The 26,714-nt window shown below is 31.1% G+C and overlaps 1 protein-coding gene across 1 annotated transcript; it reads left to right on the top strand.

The window, feature by feature from the left end:
- The first annotated feature begins 3,495 nt into the window (after positions 1-3,495).
- LOC143054406 (uncharacterized) lies at positions 3,496-16,964 on the top strand. Its single transcript, XM_076227420.1, has 10 exons — positions 3,496-3,602; positions 8,501-8,539; positions 9,680-9,762; positions 10,972-11,043; positions 11,751-11,874; positions 12,381-12,481; positions 13,654-13,725; positions 14,521-14,974; positions 15,651-15,839; positions 16,695-16,964. Exons 1-10 carry the CDS (start codon positions 3,587-3,589, stop codon positions 16,928-16,930), a joined length of 1,386 nt encoding a protein of 461 aa, XP_076083535.1. The 5' UTR covers positions 3,496-3,586; the 3' UTR covers positions 16,931-16,964.
- Positions 16,965-26,714: the final 9,750 nt, after the last annotated feature.

The raw sequence follows: 26,714 nt of genomic DNA, 5'->3' as shown, positions 1-26,714 counted from the left end.
AGGACGCTGTTTCCAGGGGTGGAATCTTTTCAGGAACAGACCCTGGTTCTTCGTTACATTGGATCGAAAAGATTCAACGACTCATTGGTAGGGTTATGCCCCTTCGAAAATTAACCGATGTCGGTTGGCCACTAAAACTCAGAAACCGTAAGTTGTATCCACCCAGGATCTTCACCAATAATCATCAATTTACGTGACTAACAAAAATAGACCTAAGGTCAATGGTCAAGGTCATGACCAAGATTTTGACCTTAGCTTGTTATTTGATTTACACAATAACCGTAAAAGATGGCTGATAAAATATAACGGAGAAAATGTGTGTCTTGTTCAGATCTACATTTGTTATGTGGGTTTAAAATTATTGGACCAACTATTATGGACCTAGGGCACGAAAACTGTTTTTCGGGTCCGAAATGATGATTTTTCGCTTATAACTCAAAAGAGGTTAGAGATAGAAAAAAACTTTGAATGCAAAAATGTTCAGCATAATAAGATCTATAAAATTAGGTCAAAGTCAGAGGTAAAAGTCCCTAGCAACGACATAAATAACCTTAGCAACAATATATTTTTGAACTTAGAAGGCTATGAATAATATAAATATAAAAATTTTTAATACTGTAAATGACATTTTTGTCCCTAACAATGACATATAAGTCCTTAGCAATCACTTATTTTTTTAACTTGAAAGACTATGAATAGTACATATGACATTTTTAATACTGGAAGTAATATTTTTATCCTTAGGAATGATTTTTGTCTAAAACAGCCATTTGTTATGAACATAAAAGTCCTTAGCAACCATATATTTTTGAACTAAGAAGGCTATCAATAAAAGAAAAAAAGGAAAGACTTTTCAATTGTTCATGAACAACTGGCTTTTAAATTATAATTATTCTTTTTATTTTAAGATAAATGTTAACTATTTTAATACCTCATAATTATATTGTCAAGGTCATATATGTACTTAAAATAAAGTACAACCTACGACTTTAACATATATTATTACAACTAAGAAACTATCATAAGATAATATTGATGAAAATTATATACACTTACAGACATATTTGTCTTATCATTTGCAAGTGATTGGTTTCATTGTATGCCTAGGCAATATTGCATACTTATGTGTTTATCTTTCACCTTCAGTACATTTGTCATTGAATAAATGGAGTTGAACCAATGGAAGGTTGAGAACTCACTTATCTGAATATTGTTAAGATATGATTTTAAAAGACAGGCGAAAGAAATCGAAGGGACATTCAAAATCATATTTCAAAAATAAACGACAGCGACATGGAAAAAAATAAAAACACATAACGACAAACAACTGTGCACGAAAATAAACAACGGAAATCAAAAACTGAGCAACACAAATACCATCAATAACTCAAAGTTATCCCAGGAGTTCCGAAAGGGAATGCAAATCCTGACCCACGTGTGGCACTCTTTGTGTTGTTAATGTATATACAAAACCTACGATTAGTAATTCGGTTGGTCATATTTGGGGACATTTGGAACATTTACATCGTCAATTTGTATATTTTAACATTTCATGCGTTTAAAAATCTCAATGAATCTTTCAAATTTTTTTATTTCAATATTTGAAATCTGTCAAACAATTACCACAACTTTTCTGCATTACAAATTGCTATGAATATTAAAACTTTTGATGCCCTACCAAGCTGAAATACTGTATGACATTGATCATGTTAATATAACAATAACTATTTATATGGGATCATTTAAAGGCACACATTCCTCAGTCTAGTGACAAATTTCATAATATATCACTTTTTGTTGACTGGGTCAGTCAAGCAGTATTGTCAAGACACATTGTCACATTGAATGTTTCGATTGACTTTTTATAAGATTATAGTTTTGCAAATCAGTGCTGATGAAAAAATGTCAAATAATCTGACAATTAGTTTACATCTTTACAACTGACAATAATCCTTTGTACAAAATGTTTCAAGTAAGTAGGCAAAACAGGATACACAACCTTAACACAGTTGTAAATAACTTAATGACTTGAATGCAACAAGATACAAACAAGTTCAGTGTTGAGATAAGCACATTTCCTCAAATAAGATATAACGTAAAACCACAAAAATACTACATTGTGAGGAAAATAGACGTATTTACACTTGTATGCAAATTTTTGCGCCACTACGCAAAGTCCCATAGGTTCCCGTAAACTGTGATGACACAATAATTCAAAACATTAGACGCAACAATTCTAATCTGAGAGTTGTTTGACGTCAAAAAGTTGATTCAGAGTAGATATAATGTTATTCTGATGTAATACAATGCTTAAAATCAAAAGTGCATATATACATGTACGTTTATTCAAAAAAGAAAGTCCATAATCAAAAGTAAAACACACCAAACGAATTGATAACAACTGTCATGATCCTGACTTGTTTCAGGTATTTTTTAATGTAAAAAATGGTAGATTAAACTTGTTTTTTATGGGAACATTAACGAAACGTGTTTAACTGGCCAATCTGTGTAATATCATTTTATTTTAAAATAGGAGAAAGACATAGCCTTACTATCATGGAATACTGTCATAAAATATGATAACCAACACTTTAAAAAAATATGCAGTCAACTACATTTTCTCAGATTCCTTGAAACTACAGTATTTACCTTTAGAAAATTACACAAACAGGTAAATAAGAAATAATCTGCAATGAGAAAACTGTAATTACTATACAAAGAACATTGACAGCATAAAACATTATATTTACGCAACCTGTCATATGAACATTTTTAGTTTGCACGAATTCTAATTATCTTAATTGTCATACCCGCGGAAGGTGTATTTTTTTTGCATTTTATCATTAAAATCAATAACCAATGATTTATTCATTTCAAGTTGAATGAAAGACAAGACATTACATATACATTTACCAACAAATAATTGATAAACTTTTTTTCAAATTTTTATCAAATTAAACTTTTCAAATGTTTAATAGATATGAGTTATTGTTATTGGAAATGTTTTTTGACATTCATACGATATGAAAAACAATTTAGGTCTTTGTGCTGAATATTTATTATTCTAGGGGAAAAAAAGGTAAAAATTGAAATACAGACATTCTTTTAAAAAAAAATATATGGTGTTGTTCTTATATATTATACGGTGACCTATAGTTGTTATCTGTGTTGTTAGCAATGTGGTTGTCTTAAGGTATTTGTTTATAATTGAATATATTTTATCATTTTACTATGACAGTTCGTGCAACTATAATGTTGTCAATCATTGTTATAGCTGACTATGCGGTATGGGTTTTTCTCAATATTGAAGACCGTAATTTACCCCTTCGTCAATTTCATTAGCTAGATACAATAATTGTACGGTACTTATATCTTATATCTTTGACCGACGAAATTATAACAATTACCTATGAACACCTCTTATTATCATTGTGATTGGAATCAATACTAGGACAAGTAGGTCGTCTAAGTACGCCTTTGTTTAACCTTGAAAGTATAGCATTGGACATTTCTTCATATTGGTGTTAATGACGATATGCCTTATCTTATCTATGTTCATTGACAATAGAAATATTTGAACTACAATATGTTGTTGGTACTAGGTAAGTAGACCAAAAATTGAAATTATACACATGATTTAGTGTTTGTATGTGCGCAATGGCTTTATTACGTCACATTAGTATTACAATATGAAATATTAACGTAAGTTTGTTAATTGCTTTTTTTATATGCATGATCGAGAAAAAAAAAATTACACCAATCAATGACAAGAACTAACTTTAAAGATTGGCAATAATATTTATTATATTTTGTTATTCTGCCATCGTAATGTTTTTTTGTTGTTTTTTTATGAATTTATTGACGTCCTTTTATAATGTATGTTCATTACCGATTTACTTTAAGTTTTTCCACAAAGGGTAATGCTTTGTTCTTTATTGTCTTTTCTGCCATGATGTTATGTAAATGTTATTTATATCCTTGTCCCGTTATATCATCTATTCGGTCGTCAATGTATGTCAGAATGCCATTGTTCATGTAACAGTTCAACTTCCACTATACTCTAAATGTTAATTTGATTGAAGAATAGTGAATAGAAATCTTGACCGAAGTATGTCTAGTGGTCATAAGGGATTCATCATGATGACCATAATCAGCATTGTGGTTGTCCTAAGGTATTTATCTATAAATGAATATATTTTATCATTTTACTCTGAAAGTTCGTGCAACTATAATGTTGTCAACCATTGTTATCGCTGACTATGCAGTATGGGTTTTTCTCAATGTTGAAGGCTGTACGGTGACCTATAGTTGTTATCTGCTGTGTTATGTTGGTCTCTTGTGGAGATTTGTATCATTGGCACTCATACCACATCTTCTTTTTTATATTTCAGTCTTCAATTTAATTGTTTATGTAATAGTACGACTTTCTCTGTTCTGTGAATTTTAATTTGACTGAATAATTATGTATAGACACCTTGACCGAAGTATGTCTTCTGGTCATTAGGGATTAATAATAATGACCATAATCAGCAATAGTATTGCCCTAAGGTATTTATCTATCAATAAATATATTTTATCATTTTACTTAAAATTCCAGCAATTCTTATGTTGTCGGTCATTGTTGTGTCGATGTATACTGTAAGCTTCGATACAATTATATTCAACTATTAAATATGACTAAGATCTGTGTTGAATTGTACGGATCATACAGATTTGGTATTATTAATACACCACGTTTAGCCATACAAGAGGGGCTAACGATACAAGAATAAAATATAACTCATAAGACGAAAACAAAATGACAATATTATGGCTTTAAAAAAGACACCAGACACATAGTAGAGAACAAAACGCTAGAAAACTATAGACTACACAACACAAACCCACCAAAAACCTTAGATATCTCAGGTGCACTGAAAGTGTAAGCATATTCTGCTGCATGCATTGTATCAGTCGCATTGTATAAAGTTCCTCACGCATTAAATTATATATATTTATAAAAGTTATATTTTGTTGTTCTTGAATCGTATTGTTTTGGTTTTTTTAATGAATTTAATGTCTGGTATTAACCGATTTACTCAAAGTTTTTAGCCAAGTTTAATGCTTTGTTTAATGTTGTCCGTCTTTCCTGTTTTGCCCTTGGTGGTATGTCATGTTTCAGTAGGATGAACTATCCCTCTATTCGGTCATCAATTTAGGTCATAATTCAATTGTTCTTGTAACAGTACGACTTCCTCTAAACTCTAAATGTTGCTTTGATTCAAGAATTATGTATAGACATCTTGACCGAAGTATGTATCGTGGTCATTGGGGATTAATGATAACGACCATAATCAACAATGAAGTTGACCTAAGGTATTTATCTTTGAACGAATATATTTTGTCATTTTACTTGGAACATTCAATTAATTCTTGTGTTGTCAGCAAATTTTGTTCCGACGTATATTGTAAGCCTCGTTAAAATTATATATAACGATAAAGAATGACATAGATCTGTGTTGAATTGAACGGATTATACGTGCTTGGTTGTATATAATTTCTGTGAAAAGAAGAAGGGGCAAAATATACTAGAGGGACATTCCAACTCATACATGTAAGTCGAAAATAAACAGACAACGTCATGGATTCAAGAGAAAAAGACATACAGAAAAATGGAAAAACATAGGACACAAAACACAACATAGAAAACTACAGACTAAGCAACACGATACTTACCAAACACCGAAGGAATTTTGGATGTTCCAGAAGTTTAAGCACATCCTGCTTCTCATGTGGCACCCGTCGTGTTGTATAAAGGTCATCGTGCATTGAATTATATATATTCATTTTAGTAATATATTGTTGTTATTGCATCTAAGTGTTTTGGTGCTTTTTAATTAATTTAATCACGTCCTTACATAGTGCATGTTATTAACCGATTTACTCAAAGTATTCCCCCACCTTCAAGTGTAATGCTCTGTTTATTGCTGTCTGTCGTTCCTGTTTTTCCTGTTTTGACCATGGTGTTATGTTGTTATTCAGTAGTATGAACTATCTCTCAGTTAAGGTAGTATAGGAGTAAAATAAAAATGAAGAAATTTGTTCATACTTTGACAAAACGTAGTATCTTTTGACATATTGTCAAAAATATTATAAAAACGATAAATCACCACGCATTTTCTCAATCTACAGTTTGTGACAAAATGGAACATTTTGTATGAATTAAACAGGAAAATAACCATTTTGTGATTAGAAACTTAACACAAAAATTGGGAAAACATAGTTTCATACAATTCCTTGAGAATATCAAAAGAAAAGACAGGGTCACCGTACGTTTTTTCCAGCTAAAATACAAAAATAGGAAAATTCCATATTGATTCCTTCAGAAATCCACTGTTTTAGAGTTACCTCCCCTTAAAATGCCAATTTTAAAACATTTAAAAACCACCAAAAATTATCTACATTTAATCTTTTAAAAATATTTAAAATTTATAAGTTATATTCTTATTATTCAAGAATGATATAGATCTTTGTTAAATGATTATAACTTGAACGAACTTGGTTATATTTGTTTTTGTTAAAAGAAAAGGGGCGAAAGATACCAGAGGGAAATTCAAACTCATTAGTCGAAAATAAACTGACAACGTCATGGCTTAAAAGAAGACAACCAGAAAAACAATAGGACACAAAAACATCATAGAAAACTGAAGACTAAGCAACACGAACCCCAACAAACACTTGCGGGATCTTAGACGCTCCGAAAGTGTAAGCATATCCTGCTTCACATGTGACACCCGTCGTGTTGTACAAAGTTTCTCATGCTTTTAATAATTTATATATATATTGGTGTTAAGTGTTTCTATTTAATCTGATTGCCCTTGTACATTTGGATGGTACCATAAATATATTACCTTCGAAGGTCACGTGTTTTTTTCTTCAAAACTTTTGATCCAAACTCTAGCTTTCGAAAAAAAAGCCAGCTAATAAATATAACATGCCTTAAATTAAAAGGCTTACAGAAATGCCATGATTTGTAAATAAAATACATAAAATACAAGTTCCTCAACATGTTCAATTCAAAAGGAAGAAAGGAGTTTGTTTTTTTCACAAAGATAATGTAAAAAGTAAAATCACAAAAAATACTGAACTCCGAGGAAAATTCAATCGGAAAATCACTAATCACATGGCACAATCAAATACAAACTCATTAATTTAGATTTTTTTTATCGTATTTCTAAGAATCGTTATTGTTGAATAAAGGTAACAGTAGTATACCGCTGTTCGAAATTCATAAATCGATTAAGTAAAAAAACCAAATCCGGGTTGCAAACTAAAACTGATGTTAACTCATCCCTTTCTATAAATTCTGCTTTTGAATAATAGAATAATCGATCGAGCTATATGGATATTTTAAGGTTATCAAAATTTATGAAATACTTCTACGTGAACTGAGTGAAATTTAAAAATAATACAATTTTAGAAAAACATATTTTTTCCAAATCCGAAGGACAATCTGTAGAAAATACCTAATACATAGTTCAGTGAAAATATGACAAGAAATCCTACTAAACGACAAACCATAGTATACAACACATTTTAAGAATTCAAAAACTGAGCGACAGAAAACTTGAAGGAGATAGCAGATATAAATACAAAATAATGCAAAGTCTTTTCAGTGATGTCACAGTCGAAGACAAAAGAATTGGATTGAAGTTACATAATATTGCAAAAAATGAACTCATTTGTGATATAGATATGATATAATTGACAACCCTCTCGTTTTAACGTCTTTTAATATTCAAAAGGAAAGTATAAACTACACCACTTGCTTTCTTATATCAATGCCATATTATGTGGTGTACAAAATACACAAACAGATAGCTACACCAGAAATAAAAAAAATAGTGTGTCAAATAGCAAAATAAAACTGTAGTGAACATAGGGTCTACAAAAGTAGGTCATTTATGGAATCATGTCTTTCACCGGAAAAGATCGTCAATTTCCCACGCCTTTTACCAGATAGAAGTCGCTCCTGTATCCCTGCTCTATTGAAAGTTTCCAGCACTTTCATAAATGTCATAATGTAGGGTTTTATAGAAATAATTAATGTTCCGTAAGTACATAATCGTAATTGTCGTATGACTGAGGGAGGGTGACCATCCTTTTAGATTTTAATTTCAGTGCAGTATAACGGATACAATTTTTTCACCCGTTTGCTCAACATGTGTTTGAAATTTCTATGCATACATTTTTGTCACGGGGTGTTTGATATCACATGACATATTCGTCTGAAAACCGTATCCCGGAACTGAACTGTTAGGTAAAGACGAACATAGATGATAGCAACTAAAAAACATTCAAAAAATGTGTAAGAAACCATCTTATCAGACATTCTGACTGTATCTGCCATACATGCACATGTAACACTTCGCACTTGTTGTTATTTCACCGATAATTTTCCTATTTCAAATTCATTTGCTCGTAGATGTTTTAATTCCTTACATTGTTGTAATTGTTTTAGGTTGTGTTGTGCTCGTAGCAGCATCTTGGTTTCCCACAGGTAGGGCATTATTTATTCATTGTATTTATCATCTTTGGTACATGTAATTCAGTAATATTTTATATATAGTATGTTTCCTGCTTTTAGCCTAATGAAGTACTGAACATGAAGTGTTTCGGTCTCTTCATTAAGTCTCTGAATACTTGGTGTCTCTCAACAATCACAACACTTTTATTATTTATTGTAGTTTTGATAAATTATATTGTTGTGTAGGTATATGTTAATCTTAAAGTAGCAACATGCATACAAATGCATGCAATTTGTTAATAAGTCTTGTCGGAGTGTTATAATGAAAGAGTAATGGTTTGTTTCCCTACGTGTGACCAGATTTGTTAACAACTTTTGCATAGGTATGTCGCTATAATTATCATCTTTGAACAATTCACACTTTGCAGTGTATTGTACGCTGGACATCTAATACCAGCAAATTTGACGCGAATTCAAAATTGATGAACACCTGCAAGACACAACTGAAATTGATGAACACCTTCAAAAACAACTAAAATTGATAAGCACCTACAAGACACAACTAACATTGATTAACTCCTACAAGAAAGACACAACTAAAATGTATCGACAGCTACAAGAATGCCACAACTTAAATTGATGACACCTACAATAAAGACACAATCAAAATTGATTGACACCTTCAAGACACAACTAAAAGTTATCAACACCTACAAATACAATAAAACGTTAATCAAATTAAAGGAGTGTGAAATAAAAGAAATGGAAATAAAAATATAACTTTAAAGTTCTTCGTTAAACTTAACTTTAGCTGAAATGTCAAAATCAGCCATTGTTTTTGTCTGACAGATCTGTACATGGATTGACTGAATAGTTTCAAAGTGCATTGATTTGTAAATTGAAATTTATGAATCTGTGATTTAATAAATATTGGTCTAACCACTATGTTTTCAAAACTACAATTGCTGTAATACAACGCTTATTTATACAAATGTAGATTAAAAAAGCTTAAACAGTTAAAGATAAAATTGTTATCGGAGATTTTTACTTTTTGGTCTTATTAACGTACGTACTCATTTCTTAATATCTTTGTGCATTTTCTTGCTTCTCTAATATGAGATATGCAATTGCAATATTTTCCGAATGTTGCTAAACGTATTCTTTTCTTTATAGGGACTGCTCTTACATGTTTTCACTGTGACCAGATCCCGTTCCCGCGAGATTGTAAAACTGTTGTCAAATGTGGAGATCACGAGGTATAACATTTGTGTCTGTAAATAAACACGTTAGGTGTTCTGTAACATTTAATGGTTTTCTTAGCATTAGACTCATGCGTTCAATACTGCTATGGATTTATAAAATCAAATCGTTTTACATCTTACACATTTGTTAATGGAGTGTTCATTTATTACTCGAAGGCATTTCTATTTAATATTTATATTATATATAATATCGGAGCCCTATGTGTTAATCGAGGATTACATTTCAGGTCTTTGACTTTGTTTCTATATATTCTATATTAAGTTTAACTCCTATCAATGATTCATTTGATAATAGTTATTTTTTTTCGTCAATTAATTAAACAATTCTCTATTCATATTCTTTCGTTTTTCATTTTGTTCGGTGTTACTCACACGAAACAGTGTTTTCGGATTTTACTTTTTACTTTTTTCTACAATCTCGTTCAAGAATATATATCCAATATTTATAGAATAACTGATCGACAAATTCAAATAGACAAAAATATTCAACGAGTGACCAAACAGCACATTAATTTACGAATTTGCGTAGTGCATACAATTATTTATCAGTGTTGTTCGGTCACGAGTTGAATATTGTCTGATATTTGAATTCTTTGATGAGTTATTCTTTTTATTACGTTTGCAAATGATATAATTATGAAATTAAAGTACAAAATCTGAGAAGCTATATCTTTTTCTGCGCATTCATAACTTTTTTATCGATGCCTTGACAAAGCCTATTGTTGTTAAAAGGCAGAGGAGTGAGATAATCACGTTTATTTCACATGTGCAATTATCGGTTTTTATTACACTGGGAAATCTATAAAATGCATTGCAACCAATGTTATCAATCTAAATCTGGTATCATGCGTGTAGTTAAAATACAGCATATATAAGAAAGATTATATGTAGGTTGTGTATCCGTTGTCGTTCGAATATGTCATCGTCCTCGTCCTTTCTAAAAATGTAGAACACAAATTTGAAAATTAAAAAGTGATTATATTAGAGATTAAAATAATACAAATTTATTTTATTAAAACACACCATGTGTTTTTCTGTTATACATAACTCAATTTTATAATCATATTTAAGTATAATACAAATTCACTCCATTCAAACAAACCATGTGTTTTACGGTGATACATAACTGAAAATTATATTCATATTTAAGTGTTTATGTGTTATTTCATATTCATATATAATTGTTTTTATTTTTTATTTTAGGAATGTTATGCTGAAAGAATTATAACAGACGATGGCAATGCATACTTCAATACCGGATGTAGAGACAAACAGGTATATATTGTTTTAACAACGTACGTATATTGTTCTTAGTTTCAGTCTCATTTGGTCTCATTCATACTTCATCTTATTTTTTGTTCATACCATGATACTATAATAATTATCAGAAATGTAGAAATAGAGCGTTGTCTCTACTAGTCTATGATCAATATTATTTTTGTGGATAACTGACATCCTACAGAAATGTCTTCATTAAAAGAAATGTATTTTTCGTAATTATAAGAATGAATGGATAAGATTAAACAGCAGTAATGACATTATACTAAGGGCGAATACATGTCCTACGTGATGTTATCAAAAGTTATTTTGGAACATGCGTGTTAAAACGTAGAGAGATACATGTCTACTAGAAGATATGCAAATGCGACATGTGTTTTTTGATTCACTTTGTATTGATCTAAATGCATCCATGATATTTACTAAGGCGTTTTAAAACCAACATGCACACTGATAACATGAACTGTGTATTCAAATCTGATACTATTGTATACGTGCATTTACACATACAACACGGAGTTAAGTAAGGTATTACACATGAATGACACGCATGGAATATAAGGATTTGAACATGTGCAACAATTAAGGTAAGAAAAAGAATAACAATCATTTAGAACTTACCCTTCTCAAACATGCTTATGCTTATTCTATTTATCTCAATATTAATGATTTATATAAACATAATAACTTTTTTTATGTTGCAGCGATGTCTTGCGAGTCCACCAGGGAAACGCGCTGTAGCTAGACGTCAAAATTCATTTGAGACAATAGTATGTGACACTTGTTGTAGCGATGATCACTGCAATTATGGTGGTTGTGGCGCAGATCGTAGGTTTTATCTTATTATAATTCTAATTACTCCGACAAAGATAGTTTTACTTTTCTTATTTTAGCATGATGCTCACAATGTATCTTGCATTGTGAGAGAAAAAATCTTTTCAAATGATATGTAACCGATTTTATATACGAATACAACGTCTCACGGTGATAGCGCATTGAAAGAGAAAGGCCTTGTTCGGCTATAAACAGTTCTGACATGTACATTGAAGGGATAGATATTATAGAATAAACTTCAACTTTAAGAAAAAGGACACACGTAAAAACAGTATATATTCCTCTCACGTGTTCAAAACCAATTAAAGAGGGCGAAATATACCAGAGTGACAGTCAAACTGATAGATCGAAAATAAACTGACAACGCTATGGCTACAATATAAGGGGAAACACCACAATCACGGGGACATGTCCCACAGAATCGACACAAAAAGAGCAACAAAAAGCAGTCTATAAATACCGTTGCTTTACATCATTACATTTATTTTTTGTTGTTACAGCTCTACCAGCTAAAGACCAAAGAGGACCAATATGTTATGCTTGTGCTTTGATGAAGAAACCAGACCAATGCAATCAAGTTAATCTTTGTAGCCGTGATGAGGTATGGTATTATGCTTGTACATACTTTTGTTAACTGTAGGGCGTTTTTGTGGATTTTATCAAAATAGCATAGAACACTTATTCAACGAATATATAAAAAATAACAGATCTCCAAATATAATTTTGAAAGAATTACAAATTACATTATAAAACCTAAGTAAATGTAGTATTTAAGTAAACCTATTGCAAACGAGTAAATGAATGAGATTGATTGTCTGGACACGACTGCTGACTTTTTGACTCGGTAGTTAACCCTCTTAATGTTAAATAAGCGCCGTTGATTCGTAAAAACCTTACAACTAAGTATACAACTTTTCCACAACCCTACCGTTTTCGAAAAGACAATTAAAAAGTATTTTTTGAATCATGAGGTATCATTGTTGTAAAAAAATCATCAAAGAAACAACACTTTTAAATTGATACACAAGTCACGTGTTCCGCCAACATAACACTAAATTAATGAATCACAAGAGTTGAAACTCTGATTCAAGTAACCAATCTATACAAAACGCAGTCGTCCTTTAAGGTTTTTTGTGGTTGCACTAATACACAGCTACTTTTGCATAGGTACTATTTCTGTACTAAAAATTTGTAGTACTGGAAATCTACTTTTAAAATTCAGTACTATTTTGTTACTCTAAATTTATTGTAATATTTAGGTACCTGTATTTTACAGTACTTTATTCGTACTTGAAATTTAGGTACTACATATTTTGTGTTACTACCGTTACATTTCCAGCATTTTGAAAGTTTTTCTATATCAAATCTCTTAAAGTAATGAATTTAAAACATGGAATATTGTATTATTTCTGTACCAAAATATTTAGTACAAATCAAGTACTGTAAATTAGAAGTACCTAAATATTACAATAGTTTTAAAGTAAAGAAATAGTACTAAATATTAAAAGTAAATTTCCAGTACTGCATTTTGTTAGTACAGAAATAGTACCAATGCAAAAGTAGCTGTGTAGGACATTGTTTTATCTAAATGTTAGTTAGATAACCTTATGTTTTTGTTGTTGCTGTGTTGTTTTGAAATAATATGATATTTTAGGACGTTGTCAACCGTCTCGGTAATATGACTGGATTTAACTTTAACGAAAAACAATTGTGACGTTGAAATTATTTTGTTGCCTTCTTGGGATACAAGTCTTTTATCTTTTTCCGTTGCAGCTTTGCGAGGTACTGAAGACCCCACATCCTCTGTTTGATGTAACGTATACAGCAAAATGTGGTGCAAAGGCAGTATGTATCATTTTAAATAAATCTTCAAAGACGTTGTATAACATATTCCAGACTGTATTATTATTCTTTCGTGGCAATTTGTTTCGTCTGTAGTTATACCTCATCTCTGTATGTGTATTATCATTGTTATAGATTTAATTATGTTGATAGTTTCCTTTTTTCATATATAGTTGACAATTATTTGTTTCTTAAATGACTATGCAACATCTGGTAAACGAATAGTCTTTTTAAGATATTTATGTTTTGGAATACTTCTCTAGACAATATGAAAAAGAAGATGTGGTATGATTGCCAATGAGACAACTTGCCGCAAGAGACCAACATGACACAGACATTAACAAATATAGGTCACCGTACGGCCTTCAACAATGAGCAAAGCCAATACTGCATAGTCAGCTATAAAAGGCCCCGAAATGACAATGTAAAACAATTCAAATTAGAAAACAAACTTTTTTTAAAGTAGATCTGTATTTTCAAGTTAATAAAAACAATCAAAACTAGTGTCAACGAATCAAAATTACAAAGCATATCCTAAGTTAATATTATTTTATTTTGTCTACACTACTGTAAACCAACTTACTTTGTCGGATAATTTATTTCTCATTCAGCTAAAATACATAGCGAATATTTAATTTCGCAATTGTCTAATATCTCAATGTAGTTAGGTAAAGAAGATATTTTCGCAACGATTGATATTTAAGTTTTAATTCTGCTCGCGAAATTTGCGAAAAAAATACATTGGTTTACAGTTCATTTAAAAAAAAATACCATTACACTTTAACATAAAAATTCCAGCTTTGTGACAGACTAAGTGGTTTATCACACACGTTTGGACGAAGTCTTGATCATGTTGATGCTGTAAGTGAAATGAATAAAAGAGGATTCTCGTTGTGCTTCCGTTGCTGCAAAGGAGATCTTTGTAATCTTGGTTGTACAGTTCCAAATGTCACAACTATTGCAACAACCGCCACCACAACAGTAACACCTGTTTCTACATCAACAATAATCCCTTCAACAACATCAACTGCCGCTTCTACAACTTCTGGAACGACAATCACATCTACAACTCCAACACCGATGTCCACAACTGTATTGAGTTCAAGTTCTTCTCAAATGTCCACGACCGGAATGTCAACTATGGCATCTACAAGTCCAACAACAACTACGGCTGTTACAACACCAGTTACAACACCTGTGTCAACAACTATGTTATCGAATACAACGTCAGCAAACAATGCCACTAATCATGGTATGTATACATATTGTACAAGGTCTTTATACAGAACAAAAACCGTCTTATAACTGTTTTTTGGTACTGGTATTTCTCGTTTTGTATAAGGGCGCTTCATAACAAAGATTTAAAAAGGACATTGCTAAAAAAGAGAGAGAAAAAAAAACAACAATAGATCACGCAACACCACATAGAAAAGGATAGACTGAGTAGCACGAACTCTACCAAGGTTATTTAAGGTGCTCCGGTAGGGTAAGCATATCCACCTCCAAAACACACCCGTCGTGTTGCTCATGTTATTACAAACCTAGTACTTATTCTTGTTCGGTAGATCAAATTCGAAAAACGGGAAGGGCTTATAGCTACAACATTAGAAACATATATGTTATAATCTTTAAAACTGATATTCAATAACAGTCGTAACTAGTGACGGGGAATGAAAATAATTACCATGATTACGAAGGAAGGACTTCAACTTTACAACTTGGAACTCTTGGTTTAATAGCTTCCTTTTCAGACAAACTCTAAATAAAGTGAGTCGTGATAAGAAATCGTATCAACTGGGAGATATCTGTATCATGCTATATAATTTATACAGATTTACAATGATTTTCCTATTTAAAAAGGTTACAGTGTCAAAATCTAACAAAAAGAATTAAACTTAGTTTGTTAATGTTTTGTTGATGCATTGTAGGTTGTCTTCCTGAGTATATATATTATGGAGCATCTTGTTATTATTTTTCAAAATCATCACTGTATTGGGAGCCGGCAAAAAAGTTCTGTTTAGACCACGGCAGTGACCTTGTTATAATAAATGACGCAGCAGAGAACAATCTTATAGTACAGCATCTTAAACAGTTAGTTGCTCAGCATCTTTTACCAAGTAAGTAACATTTTCCCAATTACCTAGTTTAAGTACTTCATACGCTCATCTAGTTGAGATGTAGTCGTGCTGCAGAATCTCACAGTTGTAAGACAAAGTCCAGCACAGTTAAAACATGTTTCTATTTTTGTCTGATGCTAGTTTTGCATTAGATAGAGAAATAATAGTGCTGACAATGGTTTTCCATTTTACCGCCAATAAATTCAAAAATTGATGTTAAGTTCCGAAAAGTGTATACAATTGCAAACATATACACACAATCAATCATAACTCATATTTACTTTACATATACTGTTGTAACGGATACTTGCACTACATTAATGTTCTTGATATGTATTGGCATAAATATATATTAATGTTGAAAATAATAAATAATAGTGACTTTTGTTTTGTAAGAACAGGTAAATGCTTCAAAGATGTTACATCCTTTTGTTGGCATAAAAAAAAGTTCAAACGTTTTTCTTTCTAGTCTCGCTATACAGATATTATTTAACTATTTAACTCCTTTTTTCATATAAATACTTGAGATAATACTTGAAAGAATGTATAGTTGTGTCATAGGCACTTTTACCACTTCTTCTTATAGCTATTGATTTATTTTCAAATATTCAAAGTCACAAGTAGTTAGAACTTAGCATTAAAATGAATTCAATCGGTCTCTCTTTTATAGTCCCAATATAATAAGAATATATTATATTCCGCTTTTCTGCTTTTCCGTTTCATAAAATTACTCAAATAGTACATCGTTTATACATTGGTGATGTATTTCTCCAACTTCAACTGTCTTCATATAGTTCTAATTATATTTTCTTATCATATGAATTGAACTAATACGTTTCGTTAAATCAATTCAAGGTGACTTGTGGGGTTTCTACATTGGTGCACATCTAGTTAACGGGAAATGGAAATGGGTAGACAACTCTACAGTTACTTATACCGACTGGGCTACAGGAGAACCAGATCATCTGACATCGCAGATATACGGGTCCATGTATATTCCATCATCAACGTTTTATAACTATCAGTGGGCTAGCCATAAAGACATGTATACCACGCAATATTTTATTTGTGAATTTAAACCAATACCATGAATATATTTATTTCAATAAAACCATTCAAAACATGTATGATTTCTTTTTAGTCTTAACTTGTTAAGTCTTTTGTGGTATGAAGATCGCAGGCATTCGAAACCTGACTTGCAACGCAAATATGCATGCGTAAGCCTGTAAAATAAGGTTTATAAGAAACATTGATCAATAAGTATAACAAGCCTAGTTTACCACACACAGACACCAGTGTATAAATTCTCGGCAGTTCATTGTCTTGGTGGAGATCGCAAAAGGTTTGGGTTATCAATTAAAGTTGTAAGGTCCCTGCATGGTTTAAGTTATAAACCTTTATGATTTTCAATGTAAAAACATGAAAAAGGATTACACAAAATGAAACGGGCTGCCAGATAAACTGATATTTATAATTAAGTCACCATAAACTATGACCCATGAGCAAGTTAGACATGTACATGATGTAAGATGCCAAAAAACACTTAGAACATGTGGAATGAACATATTTAGAAAATGTCACCTCTTCTTCGATGCTTCTTTTTCTTCTTCTTATATAGAAGAGAAACCATGGGTTCCTGACAAAACAAAACTCACCTACATATAAATAAGAAGATGTGGTATGAGTGTCAATGAGACAAACTCTCCTTCGAAGTCACAATGTATGAAAAGTTAATAATTATAGGTCAAAGCACGGCCTTCTACACGGAGCATTAGCTCAAATCGAACAGTAAGCTATTAATTGCCCCAAATTACTAAAACTAACACAATTCAAACAGGAAAACCAACGATTTAATCTATTTACAAAACAAGAAACATCTTTGCAACATACCAACAAATGAACCACAGGCTCAGGTGCATGTAATAAATGCAGTGGGTTTGATGGTTAAACTGGCGCCAACCTTCACTCAAGCCTGAGACATTGGGATAACAATACGACATAGTACATGTAGTATGATAATATAAAAACCGGCCACTTATGGACCACTCAAATTAAGCTTGTTGAGAGGGGTCATTAACAAGCACCGGACGTGGTACTCTCTGCAACAGGAGGGTTATATGGGTGTAAAATGAGACCAAATAAAATAATATATGTTTCCTATCACATCTTTGAAAAAAATACATTAGGGTAGGTAGGAATTTTTTTCTTTTACCATTTTTTTTTCTCCTTGAGTCTATGGAAAAGAAGTTCTGACTTTAACAATGATAAAATCTCATCCTATTTACATTGTTTACTTATGGATTCATTTGTAAACCTTTGTTTCATTGCATAGTTGTATCTTGCTTTTTATTGTGTTTTTTTCTATTAGATGTCTTGTCCAAGTTAGCCAATACTCAAAACATGTATGCATTTTTGCGCCTGTCACAAGTCAGGAGCCTCAGGCCTTTGTTAGTCATGTTAGTCTTGTATATTTTTTAATTTTAGTTTCTTGCGTACAAATTACAGTTTAGTGTGGCGTTCATTATCATTGAACTAGTATACATATTTGTTTAGGGGCTTGATAGCAGTAGAAATTCTTCTCCATTTGTGAACACTGACATTATGTAAGATTTATAAAGATTTAAAGAAACAGCTATATTTTTCTCGAATCTTCTTCTATCAAAATTTAATACCCGGGTAAATAATCGACAAAATAGCCCTAAAAAGTAGAAGATATTTGAAAATGTGAAAAGTTTTTCAAATTTTATACAATTCTGTTATGTTTAAACTTATAATTCTTTCAAATTTTCTTGATTTCGCTGCAAAAAAAGGATTAACGTCTGTACGCTGAGTCCGCCCCGGAAGAATAGAACGCAATGGCTTCAGAAAATATGTTTTTTTGTTATATTTTTTCAAAATATTTTTATAAAACTTTATAAAATCCGAATCTGTAAATCAAGATTTAATAGGCATTAAAGATTCACAACAAAACGTTTTCAAATAAGAAAATAACGAAGGAAATAAAATCGTAAAATGTCAACACATATTTTACACCCATTAAAACCCTTTTTTGTCCATGCGAGAGACACATAGAAACATATCTTACATTATCGCCCAGATTCTGTAGTTTCCATATGTGTATTGTCATTGAGTTTCATGAGATAACATTTTTTTGTACCTATTTCGAGCTCTGAGCATGGAACTGGCTATTGTCACATTTTTATTGCATGTCCTCGGCAAAAAATGCTCTGGAAAATAACGGAATGAGTAGTCTTCAGTCGTAGCTAAAAGATGAAAGGTTACATTTCGGGGCTACCTTCTTTTCCTTACAAAGTGCACGAAATAAATCTCAAACGGCGAAAGGTCACTGGTTAGAGACGGATCACATTTTGCCCTAAAAGGGACTTCCGGTTGTCCGACTGAAAGAGCCATACACTTTATAAAATGAATGTTGACATCTGATATATTGAACTTAGCATTTAAAAAAGAAATATAACACAAACTAACATGATGACACCATAAAACAATGAAACAGCAATATTCTAGGAATAGACAATACTATGGGACATTAAATTATCTGAGATAATCATGTCTAATAGTAGGATTAAAAAACAGAAAAAAATCAATAGGGTTTTAAAACTAATGCAAATGTTCTCTTAGAGATTTCAAATGATTAAGATGTTTAAATGGTCAGTAAGCATAGTTTTTGATATATCTATTAAAAAAAAGTTGTTGAATACCTTGCGTATACAGTGAGGCTTAGTCTGCTATGTGTATAACATGCATTTGATTGGAAATCTGTCATTATGGTACAAAATAAATATTTGTATACTGTGTGTGACCGATGTCAGGAGCCGAGCCTGTATATCATTTGTTGTCGTTTGTTGATGTGTTACATAATTGTTTTTCGTTTATTTATTGTACAAACATTAGGCCGTTAGTTGTTAAATTTAAAGTCTTTCACATTTGTGTTTTCGGGGCCTTTTATAGCTGACGTATGGGTATGGATTTTGTTTATTATTAATGGCCGTAAGGTGAACTATAGTTCATTATTTCTTTGCCACTTTGTCTCGTTTGGAGAGTTATTAATTGGCAATTATGCCATATCTTATGTTTAGAATTATTATATATAATATACCAGGATTAAGATAGTTTTAGGTTTTAAAAATTTCAGAATCTTCTCTATGATAAACAATGTTGTGTACATGTATTTGATCCTGATTTATTGTATAAAATTTAAACATTTTACTGCGACATGTGTGGATTTCAAATAACAATATCTAAATCAAGAGTGCATCAATAATTTAATTGGGAACATTTTTTATATTAAAAGCTGATTTCATAACATTTTGAAATCATTTACAATTAAATTTAGAATATGTCTCCCTCAAACATAGCTCTGATTATTTTCGAAAGTTGTATTAAACTTTGGACTTCGATCATTGTGTCTATTTGTTTCCTTATTATTTTATTTTTCTATCTTTTTAGTTGCGGAGATATGAAATATTGACGCCTTTTTAAAATTATTTTGACATTTGATCGTGTATTACTTTTATTAATGCCTTTATCCCTTCATTAATAATTCGAATTATGTTCATTTCACGTGCGCTCCTCAATTTGTTAACGCGTATAAAGTGAAGTTACGATTCACCAACATGATTTTCAATTTCGTCACCAAACGCTTTAATACGTGCTATTTATAACATCTACGAAAGAGTTTCGAAAACAGTTACTTACATTAAAGAATAGATTTACTTCTGATGAAAAAAATTATACTCGATAATGATATCACACCATACATATGGTCTAGAACAGTGAGTCGCGGTGATGAATAGATCTCTTACATTGATGAACAGATCTTATTCTGATAAATAGGATTATATAAGTTAATTATATCACACCATACGTATGGTTAATGACCAAATATCAATTGTTGAAGGCGATATTAATACAAATGACCGCAGTCACCAGCTGCAAAGTCATTTGATTTATATAACCAATAATTGAACTCTTGTTATAGCACTTTAACTGTATGGACTTTGATAAATACTATTTAGGAGTGCACTTTCTTTAAATCCTTTAATTGTACGTTGAGATATTTTTGAGAAAAGTTGATGTCATTTGTTCCTGTTAGTCTTTCGGACAAAAGTGACTATCAGTTATAAGATAAAAATGTAAAAAGTATTCAAACCGATTTTTAACCCTATACAAATCTCACACTTTTGTAAACCTAATGTTGACATCTGACACATTAATGAAAAAGAAATACAACCCAAAAATAAGATAGATGATAATGTGTGACCATAAAGCAAATCTAAAGCATTACTCGTATATTATGGAAATACAACATGATATAATACATTAAATACTCTTAGAAAAACATTGTTTAATAGTCAGAATAAAAAACTAAATAGATAAATCAAGATATTAAAAAAAAAAGAATGGAAATGTTCTCTTCCATATTTCAGGTGGTTAAAATGTTCTTTATTATCGATTTCAATGGCCAGTGAGTAAAGTTATTGATATTAATTTGTATATGTAAAGAAATAATTCATTGTACCTCGCGTATACAACGAGCTCAGCCTGATATGCGTAGTACATGCATTTAATTTGTGGATAATGTATGTGCATGTCCAAGTCAAGAGCCTGTTATTCAGTGGTGGTCGTTTGTTGATGTGTTACATATTTGTTTTTCGTTATTCTTTTTTACATTTATACATAAATTGGGCCGTCATTTTTCTCAACAAAAAATAAATCATATAATTTCAAATCATCCAATTAAGGCTTTGACTTCAAATATACCAATCACTTATTAATAATTAAATATTTAAAATTTACCGCACTGTTACTCCCTTGACCATAGAGAAAACGACATCGGTACTGTAGAAGAGTTCATTTGAAGATAATTCAACAAAGCTTATTTCCGTTCATTACTCTGTATTATGTGTATTATGTACATGTATATGATGTCGTATACACCTCACAATGTGGTCGTAAATTTGTAGATGCATTATCCTTATCTAAATGCAAAATTGTCATTAATAAACAAGATCTATGTTATGAACTAGGTTCAAATATTACTGCTTCGAAGTTCAATTTAGATGTTAATAATTATGTCACAAAAATAAGAATAAGAACCAGACACCAATGTTGAGTAACGAGAAAAGTATCAACAAATACCAATTAAAAGTATTGACCCCAAAAAATGTTCTACTCATCACGTCTGGGTGTAAACTTTAAGTAAGGCTTTATTTGGAAAACAAGTGTCTACAGTGATTCAATTTAAGTGGCTTACTCTGTTTATGTGTAGAACCTGGTAATGATTGCAAGACAATAACGACATGTATGTTTCATAAATAAGCACGGATACGCTCTATACGTTCCGATACAATCCGGTAAAATTTGATATCAACAAATACAAATAATAAGTACATGTCTGGACAATCCCCCGATCAATTCAAGTTGATGGCCCTTAGTTTTTTTATGGTGAATACTTTCGTGGTGCTATTCCTGTCATTTTAAAAGAGAGTCGAAAGATCCATCAGATACATTCTAACTCATTAGTAAAAGAAAATTATAAACGACATTGCATGGTATCGTGTTATTTTTATTTTTATTTTTTTTCATTTTTGATGTTTACTTCCGACTATTTAATAGACCTCCTTTAGTGAATCATAGTCATTTCATACACTCGCCATTTCGAACCCCCATTTAGGCCAATACCATGAATATATTTATGTATTCAATATATTCAAATTATGTATGATTTACTTTTACTCTAAAATTATTTAGTGATATGAAGTTGTTCGAATTATAACTTGCAACGCAAATATACATTTGCAAGCTTGTAAAATAAGGTAAATACGAAACATGGATCAATAAATATAATAAGCATACTTTTCTACAGAGACATTTCAGAAATTATCGGCAGATCGTTTTCTTGTTAGAAATTGCAAAAAGGTTTGGTTATCAAAATCAGAAAATAATAGTTAAGGATGACATGCTGTACATGTACGAATGACAGTTTACAAGTTTGACGATGCACATGCATAGCAATATATTCTTATATGTCGAAGTAAGCTCTCGGTCCGGGTTTCTTTACGAGCTGATGCGATTTCCTGAGTCTCTGAGTGTTGCCTTGGTTTGTTTCGTATGTTATGGATGGCGGATATTTGAAATATTGTCGCCTTCATTTAATTATTTTGGTATTAGATCATTTTTGACTTTGATAACTACAGTTATCCCTTTACTACATGTTTGAGTTAGGTTCCAAAATGTCTTAATGCTAAAAACATCATAGTTATGATGAACCACCTTGATTTTCAGTTTCGTCACATACGATCTTAAATACGTGCTATTTATAACAATACGAAAGAGTTTCTAGAACAGAAATATACACGTAGCCCATAACAGTGACTTACACTGATGAATAGATTTACTTCTGATGAAAAGGATTATATTAGATAATTATATCCCTCAATACATTTGGTCTAGAACAGTGACTTGCGTTGATGAATATACCTATTGCACTGATGAACAGATCTTATTCTGATAAATAGAGTTATATTAGATAAGTATATCACACCATACGTATGCTTAATGACTGCATATCAATTGTTGAAGGCAATATTCATACAAATCTTCAGAGTCACCAGCTGTTTGATATATTATACTCATATCGTACGCTTTCTTAACGTTTAAATAGAAATTGTATTGACAAAAGCATACAACTCTTAATATAGTACTTCAACTGTATGGAGTTTGATAAATACTATTTAGGAGTTCATTTTCTTTAAAATTTATTAATGTACGTTGATATTTATTTGAGAAAATTTGATGTCATTTGTTCCTGTTAATCTTTCTGAAAAAAGTGACTATCAGTAATAAGGTAAAAACGTAAGAATTATTCAAACCGATTTTTAAGCCTCTACAAATCTCAAACTTTTATAAACCGAATGTTGACATCTGACACATTAAACTAAGCATTTATGAAAAAGAAGTACAGCACAAAATTAGAATAGATGACAAGGTGTCACCATACAGCATATCTAAAGTGTTACTATTATATTATGGGAATACAACATGACATTTGACATTAACTTATCTTGGAAAAACAATGTTTAATAGTCAGAATAGAAACCTAAATAAATAAATCAAGATATGAAAAAATAAAAAAAGAACAGAAAATGTTCTTTTTGATATTTTAGGTGGTTAAAATGTACTTTATTATTAATTGCAATGGCCAGTGAGTAAAATTATTGATATACATTTGTATATATAAAGAAAAAAATTATTGTACCTCGCGTTTACAACGACCTCAGCCTGGTATGCGTATTACATGCATTGCATTTGTGAGACACTGTATGTGCATGTCCCAAGTCAAGAGCTTGTTATTCAGTGGTGGTCGTTTGTTGATGTGTTACATATTTGTTTTTCGTTCATTTTTTAAACACTTGTACATAAATTAGGTCGTCATTTTCTCAACAAAAAAGAAATCATATAATTTCAAACCGTCCAATTAAGTCTTTGACATCAAACAAACCAATCACTTATTAATAATTAAATATTTAAAATTTACCGCACTGTTACTTGACCATATAGTAAACAACATCGGTACTGCAGAAGAGTTCATTTGAAGATAATTCAACAAAGCTTATTTCCGTTCATTACTCTGTATTATGTGTATTATGTATGTGATGTCACATACACCTCACAATGTGGTCGTTAATTTGTAGATGCATTATCCTTATCTTAAAGTTGACATTAATAAACAAGATCGATATATTATGAACTAGGTTAAAATGATACCGCTTCGAAATTCAATTTAAATGTTCATAAGTATGTCATAAAAATAACCTATAAGATATTATCGGCGTCATTGATGACACAAAGCTTTCTGAAACGGAAATAAGTTGATGGTCTCTTGATTCAAAGAGTAACCTATTATTGTTAAAGCCTTATTAGATATAGTATACACAGTTAGTCATAAGATAATGACATAACCGATGTTAGTGTGGTGTTCTATTCTATTTCGCAAGTGTATAATATGACAACTTAGACACCAAGGAAGAAGATATTTATCTGACAACAGTTTCAAATAATTATATAATGCTGTGGTTTTTTTTTCTATTGTGTGATGTCCCAATGAGAACCACCAATGTCAATTATTAAATGAGCACACGTACATAGTCATGACAAATGGAAATAACACCTGTTTGTAGCTAAAAATACTGGATAGTTTAGGAGTTAAAGTCCACAAATAGTTCACCAGGATATTACATGCCAACCTAGCAGAATTATCAAGTCAACTGTTCGTTTATCTAAATGCAAAGCTACCATTTATAAGCAAGATATATATGGTAAACTAAGTTAAAGTAATGACTCTTCTAAATTGAATTTGACAGGTTCGTAATTATGTAATTGATGACACATATCTTGCTACAACGGAATTTATATGATATCGCATGATGTTGATACTCAACGAGCAGACGTACATGGTCATGACAAATGCAAACAAAACCTGTCAGTTGCTAAATATACCGGATGCATTTGATTTGCAAGCTCACAATTTGTTTATTGGGATATTACGTGCATCCATACGATAATTATTAGCTTAAATTTTCTGACTTTCTTAAAATTTTCTTTTTTAAAAATGTAAGTTATTACTTTTTGATGGAGAAGCAGAAATGACCGTTCAAAATTACTCTTTTTGGCATTTGTTATACTATCTGGTCAAAATGTTTACAGTTCATATAATTGTGGTATTTAAACCAACAAAGAATGTCACTTAATGTAGATAACGGTTCTTAATGTGGGAAAATGGCAACAGTTTCTAATTACGTTATAAGATAGCACGTGTCATATTTTTTTCTTATATCCAGGAAAAATAAACACATATGTGTACGTGAAACAGAAACGAAGCTTGGTCACTTAAATAATAAGAGTCTACCTGCAAGATATAGATTCTTTGACCGTTAGACTATCAGTAAATAAAACTAAACACTGCTTTACGTTCAGTTAGTTTTAACATATTCTACTCGCTAATATTTGCAGTATACACAATGAGGAATATAACATTGTGTGAGCAGATTCCTGAGATTTGTCTCCATTTGTACAAGCTTGTATAGTCAGTCTGATAATGTATAAATGTCTGTGTATATATTATTTGATAGTTAATTAGCAACAAGAAGAAAGTAATTAATAATACAGGCGAAGAATATGACGTCTTTATTAAAATTAACAAGATATGCATGCACATGAGACAACCAAATGACTAGATGACACAGATATAAACAATAATACTCTATACTACAAAAACTAAGGTTTTTAACAATAAGCAATGGAATACTCATTATTATATATCAGTACAAAATAACTAACTGATCTGCTTTAACACCTTATACTACCCCAATCACCATCCCTTACCTGAACAATATGTAGGTGACTATAATAAGCAACATGAAACAGGTGTTGCAGATCACAATATAAAAAGAATCATGTACACAAGAACCAGACCCAAATGTTTAGTGACGAGAAAACTATCAAAAAATACCAATAAAAAGTATTGACGCAAAGAAAATATTATAACTCATCACGTCCGGTGTTAACGTTAGGTAAAGCTTCATTTGAAAAACAATTGTCTAACGTGATTAAATTTAAGGGGCTAACGCTCTTAATGATTTGGTAGACAATATACACAAATAAGCAACGATACGCTCAATACGTTCAGCTACAATCCGGTAAAATTTGATATCGACAAATAGAAATAATTAGTACATGTCTGGACATTCACCCGATCAATCAAAGTTGATAGCATCTTAGTTTATTATCGGTGCTTTTTTTTTGTGAATAATTTCGTTTTGCTATTGCTCTCATTTTAAAAGACAGGCATCAAAT

Source organism: Mytilus galloprovincialis, chromosome 12 (assembly GCF_965363235.1).
Source record: "Mytilus galloprovincialis chromosome 12, xbMytGall1.hap1.1, whole genome shotgun sequence".
Classification (NCBI taxonomy): domain Eukaryota; kingdom Metazoa; phylum Mollusca; class Bivalvia; order Mytilida; family Mytilidae; genus Mytilus; species Mytilus galloprovincialis.
Note: the sequence above shows the minus strand (reverse complement) of the source record. Positions and strands in the feature narration are given on the sequence as shown.